The 17,267-nt window shown below is 38.3% G+C and overlaps 1 protein-coding gene across 2 annotated transcripts in view; it reads left to right on the top strand.

Moving 5' to 3' along the window:
* Positions 1-14,568, top strand: part of TANK (TRAF family member associated NFKB activator) — a 164,538-nt gene extending 149,970 nt beyond the window's left edge. For both annotated transcript variants that reach the window (XM_063933643.1, XM_063933642.1), the window contains exons 8-10: positions 1,432-1,553; positions 2,605-3,176; positions 13,350-14,568. In XM_063933643.1, coding sequence (XP_063789713.1) covers positions 1,432-1,553; positions 2,605-3,176; positions 13,350-13,526 — 871 coding nt within the window. In that variant the 3' untranslated portion in view covers positions 13,527-14,568. The remainder of the gene's footprint in view (positions 1-1,431; positions 1,554-2,604; positions 3,177-13,349) is intronic.
* The last annotated feature ends 2,699 nt before the right edge of the window (positions 14,569-17,267 follow it).

The following is a 17,267-nucleotide window of genomic DNA, read 5'->3' as shown; positions in this document are numbered from 1 at the left end:
ACATCCTCCATCATTAACATTCCTGGTGTTTTTTTCCTTCTTCTTTCCAGTTGGTTCTTTGCAGTTACATTGCATATGTTAGCACACATCAGTGTTCCCTGATTTCCCTGCCTTTTCCTAGCATATCGTACTTTGATATTCTATAATTAGCATTCCCAAGTAATCTGTTTGGCACTAACCAGCCACTGGTAACACTAATTAGCCTACACTATACTTTGTTAATGTCCATTAATACTCACAATTTTTTTTTTTTTTTTTTTTATTAGTTTTCATTAGCATTTACTAGAGTTAGTTGTTAATATAATTCTTCGCTTTTGAAAGTTTTTATTAACACATTACTCCATTGTCTAACAGATCGCAGCACCTGCTGGATGTATTTGCTAGCGTTTATTAGTAATCCTGTCATCCATAATTAGTACCCACTAACATGTCAGCTACCTTCTTACATTCATTTATTATTCATTAGCACAGACTTCTACTGATTAACTATAAAGATTGGGGTCATAATTATTAGTATTTTTATTAGTAATATTTATAGCATTGATGGCAGAAAAGACCCAACCAATGCATGAAGTATGCCTTTTTATAGGGTATGTTTGGTTGTTGTTTGTTTATTTGGGAGAGCTGCTGGTACAGATATTCTGTCCAGAACGGGATTTAATATGTTGTGTGCACTGCCCGAGAAGTCTGCGGCTTTACCTAATGGAGTAATCTTCACTTGTTGTTATATTGACGTCTCTAACACGCGTTCATTATTAATATTCATCACCATAGTCTGCTGGTAGTTTTCATCCCTTGCAAATATATTCATATAGTTCCAATTGTTTTGTTACTGATGACTAGCTGCCAAATTTGGCCAGGATTGAACATATCTACGTCTACAATTGTAAATATAAATAAGTGAAAGTTGATGATCGCACGTTTGCAGGATCTTTACTGTCCTCCATTTTTTACTGACAAGTGAAAATGTTTTTTTGTTTTTTTTAAATTGGCCGTCTGTAAGCTTGTAGCTAATGGTTAGAATCTTTAAAAAGCCCATATACAGTTCTAGTGGACAATTTTTAATAGTGTTTAATATCCAGTATTAGTAGCGTGTATATACTGTTAATCTGTGTCTATTCTATTGGTGTTTTTTTTTTTTTTTTTTTGTGAATACTGTTGTATGCACTTGTAAAAGGAGTTTAAATATGCAGAGTGTGGTCATAGACACTGCAGTATTTACAGCGTGATGACAACTAATATGTATGGGGCTACTTGGGCTTTTTTTTTTGTGTGTAGCAGACTGCTTCAGTAAAAAGGTTTAGATTTTGGGGCATTATCAGGGATATGTTTTCTTTAGCGTATGATACCCTTAAAGTTATGGGTTACACTTTCATTCTGAAAAGAGATTTGCACATCTGAACGCTCCTCAATGAAATTTTCTATATGCAGGCAAGGTGTTGAACAGATTTTCTCCGATCTAAAGGAAGAATTCAATCGGATTTGCAAGTTAACAAGAGAACAAAGCAGCCAGCTGAATACGTTTTTCAAGAAAGAAATTGCATCTGATAATCGTATGATGTCTTTATATTTTAGTGTGTATGAAGAGCAATATTTCTACCAAACTGTAACCCTTTCATGCCACATTCCAAAGCTCTATCTCTGCATGTAATATTTTATCAAGGTGACTTTGTGCATTGATAGTCATTATGTGTTCTTTGTTTACAGTGGCAACTCGAAGTTGAAGGTAAATCCATCTAATCATAGTAGTGGCTAGATACAGAGGTCACCTACCTTGCCCATAAGTATGAGTTGCAATAGCCCTAATAGAGTAAGAGGTGGCCAGACACAATTCTCTTTGTAGAAATTCCCAGTTACAGTGCTGTTTGCATATTTAAAAGGAGACAGATCGTCAGCTGCAATGGGGAGCAGCAATGGGGAGCGTAGCTTTCCAAAAAGCCGGTTGCAGTATTGGATGGGAGTGTTGTGTAATTGGCTCACCGTTGTTGCGGAGTCACTTGGCTAGCCACAATAAATGTGAATATGTGGTCATTAAATTCCTTACTCTTTTGGGTGAGTTATAATGAATGAAAATGGGTTTTGGTTTCCATGATCATCCTGAATAATTCAACAGTTTTATTTCACAATGGGCACACTTCTACCCAAGCTAGCAGAACAGCAGAGGTCCATGTCCAAAGCTGGAGAGACACTGCAGTGTTAGTGGTGGCAATGGTCACTCCTTCATGGCTGACGCCAGGGCTGATTATGTGTACACTGTTATTAGCAGTATGTGTGGGATAAACTGATTGGATGGCTGCCATTTCCATTCAACCTAACCATCGTACGAGCCAGCCAAACATGAGGGATAAGGTTCATCTGTAAAATAAAACGTGTTGGACATCTTAAACAAATGGAAATTTAGCCCAAGTCTGTATACCATGATGTGCTGCTAATTGCACACTATGAGCTGATAACAGCAGCTTGTGCCTTATTGAATATGTCCCTTTGTGTCTGCCTGGAGGGTACTCTGCATAACTGCACTTGGCCAGTTTGGTTGTTTCCATCTTAATAATATACTTTGTAAATGAAATATATAATTATACTCAATGTTTTGGTTCCTTGCAGATGTTCCTCTGCAGTTTTCCATGCCCGTCCAGTGCACGGACGAGGAAAACGAGGAAGCGCCCCCCACACAGAAGCCAAATGGTAAGATGGTAAGATCACGGTTTGCACCAATTACTCCACGGGGCATTGGACCAGATGACGAAGTTACCACCTCTGTGGAATCCCTCTCAACCTTCAGTGTTAAGTTCCCACCAAGCAGCAATGAGTCTGAATTTTTAAAGAGTTCTACAGAAAATCTACCAGTTCTTATTCCTGCTACAGGAGAGAACATGAATTGTAACAAAATTAACTCTGAAGCTCCCCTTCACCTGAAGAACTACAATGCGGCCAGGTGCAGCCCACCCTACTCTCCGCGCTCACCAAAAACACCAAGCCACTTGGACAACCATAAGCTTGTTGGGCTAGAAACAAACTATAAAGACACGGTTGTGCCAGCTGCAGAGGATGGCAGTCTTTTATTGCTGGCTAAAAGCCCAGTTGGGACATGCACAAACACTTTCAGCATTCCAGATATTCCTGGCGTGGATGAATTTGCAAGAGCGACAGAGAGGACAGTTCGGGGACCTCACCGGGTAATTTAATGTTTATATGTTATCAATGAGTCATTTATGTTTGTGTAGAAGTCATGATTTATGTTTGTATATAACCTGCGTTATTTTTTAATCTGTCTTTATTTCTTATCCGTATTCTGTAGTGTAAGGTGAAGAGGGCAGGTTTGAAATAATTGTGACTTTGAACACACATTTTTTTTATAACTTTGACCAAATCATCACCAATTAGATTGCAAGCAGTGCAGTGTCAATGGGGGTAATTCAGACCTGATTGTAGCAGCAAATTTGTTAGCAGTTTGACAAAACCATGTGCACTGCGGGGAGGGGGGGGGGGGGGGGGGGAGATATAACATGTGCAGAGGGAGTTAGATTTGGGTGGGGTGTGTTCAAACTGAAATCTAAATTGCGGTGTAACAATACAGCAGCCAGTATTTACTCTGCACAGAAACAGAATAACCCACCCAAATCTAACTCTCTCTGCAAATGTTATATCTGCCACACCTGCAGTGCACATGGTTTTGCCCAACTGCTAACAAATTCTCTGCTGCGATCAGATCTGAATTATTACCAATATACGGTGACAAAAAAAGCTTGTAATACTGTACATTGCGTAAGAGCGTCCAGGACAAACCAGTTGTCCATGGACAAACCAAAGATGTTTGCTGTTGATATACACCATGGGCCGGATGTAATGGAGTGCGAGACGGCCGGAGCTCTGAGATTCTGGCCGGACTCGTGATTTTTTTATTTTATTTTTTAACGCAGCAAACATTTACAAGGCAAAACCAGGTTTGTTTTACCTTGTAAATGTTTGCTGCTTTAAAAAATGTTGAGTTCCACCAGAATCTCGGCGCTCTGGCCGTCCCACACTCCATTACATCCGGCCCCATAGATCAAGCCCTTATATTCCAAAAGGTGGCTACAGTTGTCATTCTGAAATAGTTTAAGCTTAGAATACTAATCTATGAAACGTACTATACTGTCATTTTGCTACAGATGAAAACAAAACATAATATGGGTATATATAGTCAGATAGAAAGTAAAGTCATTTCATATTAGTAAACAGTAGGTGCTCAGGAACATTCACATTTAGGAACAAGGAAAATATGGTAATGAATCAGGCTTTCTTATATTTTCCACAGTATTTATGACTAATCTGTTAGATAATTATGGTGTGGTCTTTGGCAGGGGTGCACATAGCTATTCTCGTGTATGATGTACAGTAGCTAGTGAATTTGTGCCTGCTCAGCCTATAAATCATCGCAAACATCTATATTAATCTAGGAGAAAAATATGGTCACAGTCATCACTGTTGGCTTTAGAAACAACATGCTAACATAGTCTACATTATGCTGCTCCCCCCCTTAACCCTGACATGGTTACAGGCACACCTTGGCCTTTGTGGTATAACAGTACATTCTAAATACTTTGGGGTAAATGTAATAGGGTGCGAGAATCCGAAGGTGGGGGAGCTTGTGTGAAAATGCTCAGGTTTGTAAAATGCCAATCATTTACAAGGCAAAACCAACCTGGTTTCACCTTGTCAATAATTGCTACTTTAACAATAACAAAAGCCTAAACAATCCTTGTTACAGTATAATCCTTTACAGTTGAAAAAAAAAATTATATATAATATTAAACTAATTGATACCGGACATAATATTTAGTATTTACATACATTGGTGTACATTACTTTAAATAGGAGATTATTGTGAACACCATAAAATACAGAAAAGAAGTATTTCTATTTTTTTCTTAATCAAAATTCAAATAGATATTTTTTTTAGCTTGTTGAAAAAACATAGTGTGTACATGAAACACAGTGTGATGCTATGCATTTTTTCTTCCATTTAAACACGCACTAGAAAGCCGTCTGTGTGTACTTGAGGAGCTTTCAAGGGGCACTTTCACTGCACAATGTATGGAGCTGATCTCTATTCACACCTGAAAAAACGGTTGGGTGGATCGGAACAGGTTTAAAACCCAAACCAAACTATCCAGAGCAATTTTCAGCAGTTTTCAGGCAGTGCACGTTAGTCACTCAGATGAATATGACAAATAGTACTGAGGGGGAGATGTCTCAAACCTTCAAGAGAGATAAAATGGAGAAGATGCCAGTAGCCATCAGCTTCTATCTATCCTTTCACTTGCACAGTCTCTAAAATTACATCTGATTCGTTGCAATGGGCAGTTTCTGCACTTTATCTCTCAAAGGTTTGAGACTTCTCCGCCTCAGTATCATTCGCTGAATAATAATCATTCAAACCAGTCATTTGTTCACCTGGTTTAGATTATTATTGTGCAGTGTATGCCCAACTTTTAATTGTAAATCCTTTTTTTTATTAAATAGTAACTAAGCGCTGAGAATAAAAATAGATGGTGAACCTACCATCCTTTTTTTATAGGGGCACAAACTAGGACTATCCTAGCACGCTAATAAACAATATATTGTATTTGAAACCTACAATAAGTGTAAGAATATCTCTCTATATGGTTATACTGTTTGAAGCTTTGTACTAGTTTATTGAATTGATTTGCTAAATTCTCTCTTCATCAGGCACCTTGTGCTGAAATAAGAACCTTTATACAATTATGTAGTATTTTAAAAATAATGTGGAACGTTCGCTAACTTTTATGCTTTTGTTCCAGTTAAGTTTTCAATGTGTTATTGTTTAGAATTGTGGTGCTTTTGTCCTGCTTTATCCTGTTTGTCCACTAGGTGTCAGTATGCATTGTATATTTTTCCCATACCGAAACACAAGAAACAGCTGCTATGTAATTACAATTTGATAGAAAAGTAGGCAGCTTTAAAAAAAGAAAAAAAAAAAAGAAAAAAATGCAAGTGAATTGGTGTTGAGCTGTCAAAAGGCACAGGGCAGAAGGTTAGATAATTGACTTTCGCACCAGGGTGAAGGGGGGATCTTGAGATGACTTTGTGAGCTTCAAAATCATTTGTGAAAGAATGTTTTTTTATTTTTGTATTTCATTTTTTCCCATAACTTGTATTTCATTTCCTGCATTTGGGTCCATGGTTTATGAGCAAAATAAATAATAATTTTCTATAGACTGATTATTAAGTTTAGAATTTACAGTATTCAATAACTTAAAACAATGTTTTTTAATTATGGTGAACTATTTTCAACACTAACAGTTGTTGAAATAATAATCTCAATATGCTAGAACATATTTTTACAGCAGTGAAATTGTTTATCTGTCCACACCCAGTTAATAAGTACCCCCATATGTGACCATAGGCAAAGGGTGGTATCCTATTAGCGGCATTGAATTACCGCAGCTAACGGATTCCCCCTGGGCTATCCGCCTCGGGCACGTGCAGCGGAAGACCCGATATCGCGCGGTAACACATGGGTCCGCTAACTTATCACGGATCCCATTTGTTGTCACCCGGTAATCGGTGATTTAACACACGGTAAAAATGGGCTGTAATTGGATAGCTAGATAGTATTATCGGGCTGAAAGACTGTTATTGTGGTGCGGTAAATCACTGCATGTGATAGGATATCTCTCTGAATGGTAAGTATATTGAGATTTCAGTCAGTCAGCCACCATATTTATTACGTTATCTATATAGTGTATACACATTCAAAACGAGTATTTCAGTCATTTAACTCAGCCCCTGCCCCGGGATCCGGTCTGAAGATCGACACTGTCTAGGTCGACAGTCACAAGGTCGACATGTGCTAGGTCGACAGGTCAAAAGGTCGACATGAGTTTTTCACATTTTTTTCTTTTTTTTTTTACTTTTTCATACTTAACAATCCACGTGGACTACGATTGCCTTGCCCGGAGCATGGCGAGCGAAGTGACACAGTGCACTAATTCGGCTTCCCGGTCACTGTACGCAGAAAACAGCACAAAAAAACCAAAAACCTCATGTCGACCTTTTGACCTGTCGACCTAGCACATGTCGACTTAAAACCCCTGTCGACCTTCCAACCCTGTCGACCTAGTGACTGTCGACCTATAGTGGTCGACCTAAACATTGTCGACCTAGACACTGTCGATTTGATGATCCACACCCCCCTGCCTCAGCGTAGCTTATAAACTATACTGTCACATAGACACACATACACACTAGGGTTCATTTTTTAAGTCCATTAACCTACAAGTATTTTATTGGATTTTGGAAGGAAACCCACACAAATATGCAGAGAGCATCAAACTTCATATAGATAGTGACTTCATTAGGAATTTAAGAGGCAGCAATGCTAACCACTACACCAACTATGTCCGTGGTTTATACACTTATGCATCATGCCCTTATTTTTAACAATTTGTATTATTTGCAACAATCACAAAAGATATTAAACATAAGTAAAATTTTAAAAACCTCTTTAATACAGCAGAAACACCTCCCCATCTTATGTGCACAAACAAATAAATCACAAGCAATTCACGTGCAGAGGGTACGGCATCACCAGTAAGTGCAGCATTGACGTGGCATCCTGTTCACAAGGTGACTGCATACTATGAAATCATGCCTACCCAAACTGCACTAGTATTCCCACTCTATCGGATGCATATTAGCATAACACTGTCATTTATTATTTTGTAGTGTACTCGGGTTAGAGCTTGGGGGAAGTAAGTACAACTCTTATTATAAAATTACCACTCATAGGGACAGATTTATTAGAAAGTGTGTAATATAGCAATAAGGTTTTTTGTTTTTTTTCTGGGTTACGTACTACAGTTGCCAAACACGGACTCTGATGAAAGCACGTCCTGTCGATGACTAAGAAGTACCGTGACAGTTTCTGCATATTTAATGTTAGAATTAGGTTGATATATTAGAATGCATTGTATATACTGCCTGAGTATATACAAAAGTAATGTTGTACTGGGCCAGGAAGTGCCCACCAAGGAATGCAGTGGTAGGGCCTCAAGCTTAAGAGGTGTGGCCAGTCACCTGAGGGGGTCTGGCCAGCCATCACAGAGGGACTTGGCCAACCATTAGAGAGGACATGCAAAGAACAAGGCCCTGACAGACCACCCACCTTGATTGGCAAGAGTGTTAATTTTAAACTGAGTAGAGACCAACAGATTTATCTGCCTGGTGGAAACAAAAATCTGGTATGAGAGCAAATGACAATCGTCCATTTGCTCCCAAACACTGCAAAACAGTTAGTGGTTGTTCAGACAAATTGGTTAAATGTGTTTGATTTATCAAATTTATCCAAACATTCATTTTTGGCCATTTTCCAGCATTTGGGAGCATATGGCTTATTGTCATTGCTCCCATATATTACAAGATTTTTGTTACCACCAGACAGATAACTCTTTAGGTGTATACCTAGCTTTAGTGTAGTTTCCATAGAAACAAACCAAGCCCTCAAGTTTGTCCATGATCCTACTCCACAAAGTTACTGATCCATAGAGGAGGGGTTGGGGCCCTCAAGCAGTGAGGCCCACCAGGGATTTCCCCTATAGACCTATGGGTCAGTCCGACCCTGTACTCGGGGAAGATGCTCTCATTGGACTGAGATGGAGATGATGTGGAGGGAGAGTTTAGTAGGAGGATACTATGTTACCACTCTATAATGACAACCATTGTAATACTTGTGCCTACCCGATCATTTTCAAGAGTTATTGTTCTAGACCAGTGGTTCCCAAATTTTTTTGAATCATGGCACCCTAGAGTATCAGATTTTTTTTTCACAGCACCCCTAGGCCAAAAGTTTCTTACTGAGATATTTAGAAAGAAATATTAAATTAAGTAAATTGTGTTTATATGTCATCATTAGGTTCAATTGTGTGGTGAGGGATAAGATTTGATTCTGTTTATCCACATGTTTTATGCTTGACAGCCACCAGCACTGGTTTTGCCTATTACATTGACCATAAATAATTTTAATTGGTTCTGGACCACCAATCAAAGGCACCCCTGCAAGTGTCCTGACGCACCCCAGGGTGTCACGGCACACACAGTTTGAGAACCACTGTCCTAGACGATCAAAATATACATTTTCTGTATTGTCTACTTGGGACTTAATTAATAACCTGGTGCAATGATGTAATCCATATGAGCCAGCTGACTTTGTTTTTATCTGTCTAGTACTATGATGGTCACAGATGTCCCTCCAAGCCCTCATCTGTGGCCCCTAGTTCTTTGCTGTTTTATTGCCAGATTAGTTTGTTAGAACCTTTGCAGGGTATCCCTGGTCTAGTGTGATCAGGTTAATATGATAATGAACCTCGTTGCTTTGCATGATAGCACGTATTCCATTTACGAAGCTATTAAATAATCTCCATTAGTGTTTTATTTTATATGATAGCCTGTGGTTTGTGGACCAGAATAACGACAATCACAGCACCAGGAATTGTGGGAAAGCAACACTGTTGAAAAAATATCTAAGACAAAAGTTTTCTGACAACTGAAAACACAATTGGGAGCAACACGCATTATTTCTGCAGATAATGGAGGTCCATGCAATGCTTCAACATGTAGTCATCACATTAACATACTGCCAAGTAATTCCCTTCTCCGATCTCAATATGCTTTAATCTGTTACTTAAAACATCCAATACAGACAGCTGTACTCAACTTTCCTCCACTCTGGAGGTTGACATATTAACGTGGACATCTCACGATATGCTCAAGAGATCCCATATGGTCCATATGTTTGTGCCCCAACCCATCGACAGAAAAAAAAAGCTCTGTTACAAAACAAAGTTATTTATAAAACTAAGCAGCGCGGGTTATTTAGCTGTAAATGATGATAGGGATACATAGCAACTCTGGTAGACTGTGATACTTTTCCTAGCAGTGATGAAAATGATCATCAACTGTTACATGTTTATACGTACCTTTTGGGAAAAAGCATAAAATTGCATTAATATGGCAAAGGCTTCGTTTTTATTTTTTTTCTTGTAAATGTGAAGAAGAAACTTGCTAAACACTAAAAACTGAAAGCTTTCATGCTGGACTGTAATGGCTAGCAGTGGCAGCTCCAGAGGAGGGTCTGCAGCACAGTCCAAAATTCAAGTAGGGGAACCACACCTACTGCCAGTGAGTCCCAGCTGGTAATGTTTGGCAGCATTTGGAGTCGCGCCACTGATTGGCTAGTGTGGTGCTACCAAACATGTTTAAAAAGTGAGATCCGCTATTACCCCCACTCTAGCACATCAGTGAGTGGGTGGTCTTTCTATCATCACAGTAGTTTCCAGATGAGAGAACTATTGTTTACTATCCCCCCCCCCCCCCCCCAAATAGTATATCCAAAATGTTCCATATTCCAGTTATTAGAAGCGAGTTGTGCTTATTTATCCATCCCCTCCCTTTTTTTCCACTTTAAACTATATGCCCTTTACAAACTTCCTGTTGTCATTCCATGGTATGAATTGTGACTGTGGTTCTTTTTTTAGCTCACATGTGCTGAAATGTTCAACCCTTTCTTTTTCTTTATTTTTTATATTCTATAGTGTCACATACAGTACAGAAATAGTCTTTTATATGGTTCCAACCATCCACCACCACCTGACAGGTTCTTTATTATGCCAGAAGAATGCCAAATAGGAGCTTTACAATGTTTATTCCTTTAAAGGTTTTATATTTCGCCCTACTAATCTTATTCATGAAAAAGAAAAAATCTTGAACAGTGCAGACGTAGTCAAATTTGATGGTACCCTTCTACAAAAAATGAAGAACATTTTTTTTTCTCTGATATAACTTGATAGTAACTAAATAAATTGACATCCTTATTGTTTATTCCATAATTAATAGAAATCAGACTTTGTGTTTGATTTGTGATTCAACAGAATATTTTAAATAAAGCACATGAAACTAGCATGGACACAAAAGATGGGGCCCTTAGCCTAATATTTTGTTGCACTGCCTTTTGAGTGAGACTTCTGCATCATCTGTATCAGGTTTGATGGGTGCCTTCTCCAGACGGCACATTTCAGCTCTTTCCACAGATGTTTGATAGGATTCAGATCAGGGCTCATAGAAGGCCACTTCAGAATAGTCCAATGTTTTGTTCTTCTGCATCACTGGTGCTTTTAGCTGTGTGTTTTTGGCCTTTTTACTGTTGAGACAGTACTTTCTGACACTGGGCAGTATATTTTGTTCCAGAATGCCCTGTTAATCTTGAGATTTCATTGTGCCATGCACAGATTCAAAGCACCCCATGCCATATGCAGCAAATCACCCCAAAACATAATTGAGCCTCCTCCACCAGGGTGTAGCTAAAGTGGGTGCCAGGGGAACAGTTGCAAAAGCGTCCACATAGCCTCCGGGACCTGCCCCTCACCTGCAAAATATGGACCGGAGGGGGGCTTTGACAATTTTGCTCTTGTGCCTGCTAACTTCTAGTTACGCCCCTGATTCTCCATGTTTCACAATAAGTATGGTTATCTTTTCTTTAAAAGCATCATTTATTTTATATCTGTGAACATAGAGCTCATGTGATTTGGCAAAAAGCTCCAGTTTTTAATCATCTGTTCAAATGGTACTGTCCCTGAAGTATTGTGCTGTGTCAATATGCATTTTATCACATTCCAGTTTTCTTTTTTATGGGTTTTGTTATTTCAAACGTGGAGTCCTCCTAGGTCTTCAACTGTTGCTCAAAAAAGGTGTTTAATGATGTGATCAGATCCTAATGTACCTTGGCATTCAGCTTGTATCTCCTATGGAAGTTTTTCTTGGCTCTTTTTCTACCATTCTCCCTATTCTTCTGTTTAATCTAGGGATGATTTTTTCCTCTTGCAGCCACATCCAGTGTTTGAATACAGTCCTATTGACTTTAAACTTCTTAATAATTGCAGCTGCAGTCATTGGAACATCAGGCTGTTTGGAGATGATCTTAAAGACTTTCCTTTTAACATGTGTGGATATAATTTTCTTTCTGATCTCCTCAGACAACTCTCTGCTTTGCTTTCTCTGGTCCATATTCAGTGTGGTGCACAGGATGACGCCAAGCAGCAGAATGACTACTTTTCTGATTAGAGGAATGAAGACATCTTAAAGACTTGAATTTAGCATGTGTGATGCTAATTCAAGAAAGCAATTCATTTGAAATATCATTAGAATCCAATTAATTATACATTTTTCTTAGGGTTTCCAACAAACATGCCCAGGCTATTTTAGAATATCTTTGGAGAATAAGCAATAATTTCTCTCTTTACTATTTCTTTGCTTTATTTTGTGACATGGAACATGCATGCAGGTATACATAAGACAATAGCTTTTAATTTCATGACTTTTTAGGAGGAATTAAGCATTGTTTCAGTGAGCTATAAGTGTACCAGCAAATTTGTCCTTGTCTGTATCTTGGTGCATCACATATATCAAATATGGTCACTTCTATGGTCTATATAATGACAAAAAAACAAACAAACCATGATAAACTACAAATAGGCAATTCGGATTTTATAAGAGTAGCTTGTAGTTTGCTATGTATTCATAATAAATATTAGCACAGTATAATCTTTGTTGTGTACAGGGACAATCTCACTTTAGCAATTTAAAGGACTGATTCAGTATTGTTAGCAAAACAAAAAAAGCACACAACTGGGCAAAACCATGTTGAACTGCAGGTAGGGCAGATGTAACATGTGCAGAGAGATTTAGATTTGAGTGGGTTATGTTGTTTCTGTGCAGGCTAAATACTGGCTGCTTTTGTATGTAGTTGACAACTGTTAAACAGCTTTATTTTTACACTGCAATTTAGATTTCATTTTGAACACACCCCACCCAAATCTAAATCTCTCTGCACATGTTACATCTGCTCCACATGCAGTTCAACATGGTTTTGCCCAGTTGAGTGCTTTTTTTTGTTTTGCTAACAATACTGAATCAGTCCTTTAAAGTGCAGAAACTGGGGTGTTCTCATTTAAAAAAAAAAAAAATCCAGTTATAAATATTCCTCTGTGTTGTTTGTTTTCATTTTTTATTCTGTCCTTATCCTTTTTAGTCCTGCAATTGTAGCCTACTTCGGCTTTAAAACACCATGATTGTCTTCTTGACTTCCCTTGTTTCTTAAATGTCACTTAAATTGCCACGCTGATTCTGTATTTGTATAGAATGAACGGTTTGTCAGTAAAATTAAATTTTAGTACCCGATTCTAATGTATAAAATAAATCTTTCCACTCTGGCTTAAATATTGTATCAGAATTAATGGTTCATGTTGAACATTCCACACCTCGCAATATAAATTATATTTCTTCTCTTGCAGTCTGTTTGGGAACCATTGTCGCCTCAAGAAGACGACCTATCCATTCCAACCAATGAGAAGTGTGAACAGGTCTTTTCGGATGTATGTGAATTCTGCCAAGCTGTTTTCCCACCATCGACTAGATCAGGAGAAGATTTTCTAAGACATCTTAACTCGCATTTTTTTGGACCGTCTTAAATATTTTTTTCCTTACAAATCATTGTGATCAAACAATTATTATTTAAAATGAATATAGTTCAATTGTTTTGTATGAAAGGGAACAGAAGCCTTTGTAAATAATTCCGTTATAAGACCTTATTTATATGGTCTGTTATGCATTTTTTTTAAACTCGCACCAAGTTATCGTCCTTGTATGAATTCTGTAAAAGTAACCCCTGAATCTATTGCATTATGTTTGTAATACAACTGTTCCAATACAACTGGCATTTGCATATAATGTAAGTTGTAATACATTCATTACGAATTATTCTCCTATAGCTTGAATAAAAAGAACTAGCAGACAGCAGTCACTATGACTGCATTAGTAACACTTATTATTTGTATCTTTCAAGTATATTTTTACTTTTAGATGTATTCAGGTAGAATTCAATTGTTGTAAAGTTCTTCAATTATACAGAAGATGCTTCTATGTCTATTATGAAGATGTAGATTACAATTTTTGTAGAGGTACGACTTATTATGATAACTGAGAATCTCTGGGTTAAATGTAATATTTTCCCCAAGCACATTTTTGATCCTTAATAAATACTGCTCTTGTTTTTTCTGTTTAAAAAATAAAATAAAAAGCTGAATAAAAATGTTCCTGAACATAACACAAAAACCCTTAAGCATAAAGCTAATAGCATTACTTTGTTTGTTTGTTTGTTTGTTTGTTTGTTGATTTAGCAGTAGTATCCACTTAATGATCTACACAAATGCTTAAATGCATGTAGGTGTGTCTCTGTATTGTGAATTTATGCTAGAACATCAATAAAATGTGGTAAATAAGAGAGAATGACCCTACAGCAGATCTAAGAAAACGTGATGTGTTTTAATTACCCTATTATTACAACCATTATAAAATATATATGTATTTAAACAGTTTATATTTGTATTATATTATGTATAGATTGTATGTTTTACCTTTTTAATATTGCACCTCAAAAAGTAAGTTTTTATGTTTGTTTCCAATAAATATGTATTTTATGCTAAACAATGGATTAAAATTGGGATTCTAGGACTCCTATATTAAATCATTATTTTACTTACCCAAAATTTCTACTTTCTTCCAGTACTAGTCGGTTATTCTAAAGACATTCTCAGTGATACAAAAGAAGAAATTGAATTCATTTGATTTAAAAAAAAAAAAAAAATGTTAAATTTAATAACCTTTTGTGTTTGGCAGCATTTTGCTGTACAGTACATGCTGATAAGCAAGCTTGTTGGAATGAAAAACCTCTATCTCTATACAGTATGCTAGTGTGTATCTGTAACAATAGTAGTGTCACTCACTGTAGGTCTTTGTATCAGTTTAGAGAATATTTCCTTAATATCAAGACCATTAGTGTGTGTGTGTGTGTGTGTGTGTGTGTGTGTGTGTGTGTGTGTGTGTGTGTGTGTGTGTGTGTTATTTTTTATATGCTGCAAGGTATTTTGGTAAACTGTCCACATTGTGTGAGTGAGGGCTTGTGGTGTCATGTGTATGCGATATACATATATATATATATATATATATATATATATGTATATATATGTATGTATGTATGTATGTATGTATGAGATGCTGGTTTGACATGGAATATTGTCAGTTGCTGTAACGGATGATGAGATGTTTGTCCTGACGAAGGTCCGGATTGGACTGAAACGTAGACTCACAATCATGTTGTCACGTTGTTTACTGAAAAACGATTTGTTTATCTGGTGAGTGCACTTCTCTATTCTCTATATAGAGAGAAAGATATCTGAACAAAATTATACAATCTCTATTAAATTATTGTTATTAAGCTATCAAATATAAACCGAAATCTCTTGGAATCAAATAAAATTCTCCCAAACAACCTTGTGCTGAATTCCAAAACCCTTAGTTCTCAATTTAGTTCTACTACCGCAGCATCCTTCCTCTTATACCTAGAGACCTTGTTTATTGTGAGATGTTCTAGTGAGAAGAGCGATGCTACTTAACCCACCTCTTCTTGCCCCTGCTTAAGAGGAACACCACTAATTATACCACGTCTGATAAGGAACAAGCTGGTAATGCTGTTATGCAAAAGCAATCTCAAGTTTACAGCCACAGTGAAGCCTGCCTGTCACATAGGAAGTGTGCGAATAGTGGTCTTTCTGTAAACGGTATATTATATGTAATAAATACATTTCTTTAAAAAATAAAATAAAAAAAATAAAAATCAAACAAGCACATATGACGTATACCATGTATATAAACAATGAGATACAGTATATCTGGAGAAAAAAACAACAACCTCTACACCTCAATGGCAGCAGTATATCCACTAAACTTTGTAAGACAGAAAATTGTATTGCGCTTTGAATTGCAGTATCTAGATTTGGGCCAAATAACTGAGCTTTTACTTATTTTAAATATTGTAAATGTATGTACCCATTGAAAGTCATTCCTTTTCCTATCCTGTAGACCAGTGGTTCTCAAACTCGGTCCTCAGGACCCCACACGGTTCACGTTTTCCAAGTAAACCAGTAGCTGCACTGGGTTCACTACGGCTGGCCGGCGGTCGGGCTCCCGGCGACCAGCATCCCGGCGCCGGGAGCCCGACCGCCGGCTTACCGACAGCTTGGCGAGCGCAAATGAGCCCCTTGCGGGCTCGCTGCGCTCGCCACGCTACGGGCACGGTGGCGCGCTACGCGCGCCACACTATTTTATTCTCCCTCTATGGGGGTCGTGGACCCCCACGAGGGAAAATAAGTGTCGGTATGCCGGCTGTCGGGCTCCCGGCGCCGGTATACTGAGCGCCGGGAGCCCGACCGCCGGCAAACAGAAGACCACCCGCTGCACTGTGTATCACCAACTGTCACATTTTCAAAATCTCAGGTGACCTGGAAAACATTAACCGTGTGGGGTCCTGAGGACCGAGTTTGAGAACCTGTGGTGTAGACTGCTGATCAGGATCTAGTAGAGAGATGGGTTTTTCAGAAATTATTTAATGATGTGAGTGCTGTGGGAGAGACTGGCTCGGCAAATTGGGGAATTCCTTTGGTGGGTATCTGCAAGGAAGTTTTGTAGGCAGAAGGTACAGGAGGTTATTGGAGAGTCAGGTTTAGGAGGGCAAAGGGAGAGTATTTTGAGAAGATGTTTGAGCTGTATGAAGTGGTGATGATGGCATTGTAGGTAAGCAGGAGTATATTGGATCCTGGAGAATATGGGGGCCTAGTAAAGTCATTTACAGAGTGAAGCAGCAAGAGTGGAATATCAGCATCTCTGCCTCTGTATGTACTCACTAACATAGAACCACGTGTGTACATTGCTCAGTGCTATATTCACAATCACTTTTTCAAATACAGAAAACATTAGGAGCACTCAATTTCTTCCATTTCTGTTTTCCATATGGGTATAAATACCCTGGGGGTGATTCACTCAGACAGGAGATTGGGCACGCAAAAGCCATTGAATCGCCCCCACTGGTCCTAATTCAGAGGTGGATCTAGCTGTGGCTCATGCCGCAAAGTACCAATATTTTGTACTTTGCAAATGCGCTGGTCCCATACTGCGCATGTGCAGTACAGGTCTTTAATGTCAGCAGCAGATTAGCTGCAGACTGACCGTGATTGACAGTCTGCTACTGATTTGGGGGCAGCGATGGCTGCACTTTCCCAAAACGGAGGTGTGGCGCCTACGTTTCAGGGAAGTGACAAGGCCAGGATCTCTGTCAGAAGACAGAGAGGTCGGCCTGCGTGACCTTTGAACCCGTT

This window comes from Pseudophryne corroboree, chromosome 7 (genome assembly GCF_028390025.1).
Source record: "Pseudophryne corroboree isolate aPseCor3 chromosome 7, aPseCor3.hap2, whole genome shotgun sequence".
In the NCBI taxonomy this organism is placed as follows: domain Eukaryota; kingdom Metazoa; phylum Chordata; class Amphibia; order Anura; family Myobatrachidae; genus Pseudophryne; species Pseudophryne corroboree.
This window is presented reverse-complemented; position numbering and strand designations above follow the sequence as displayed.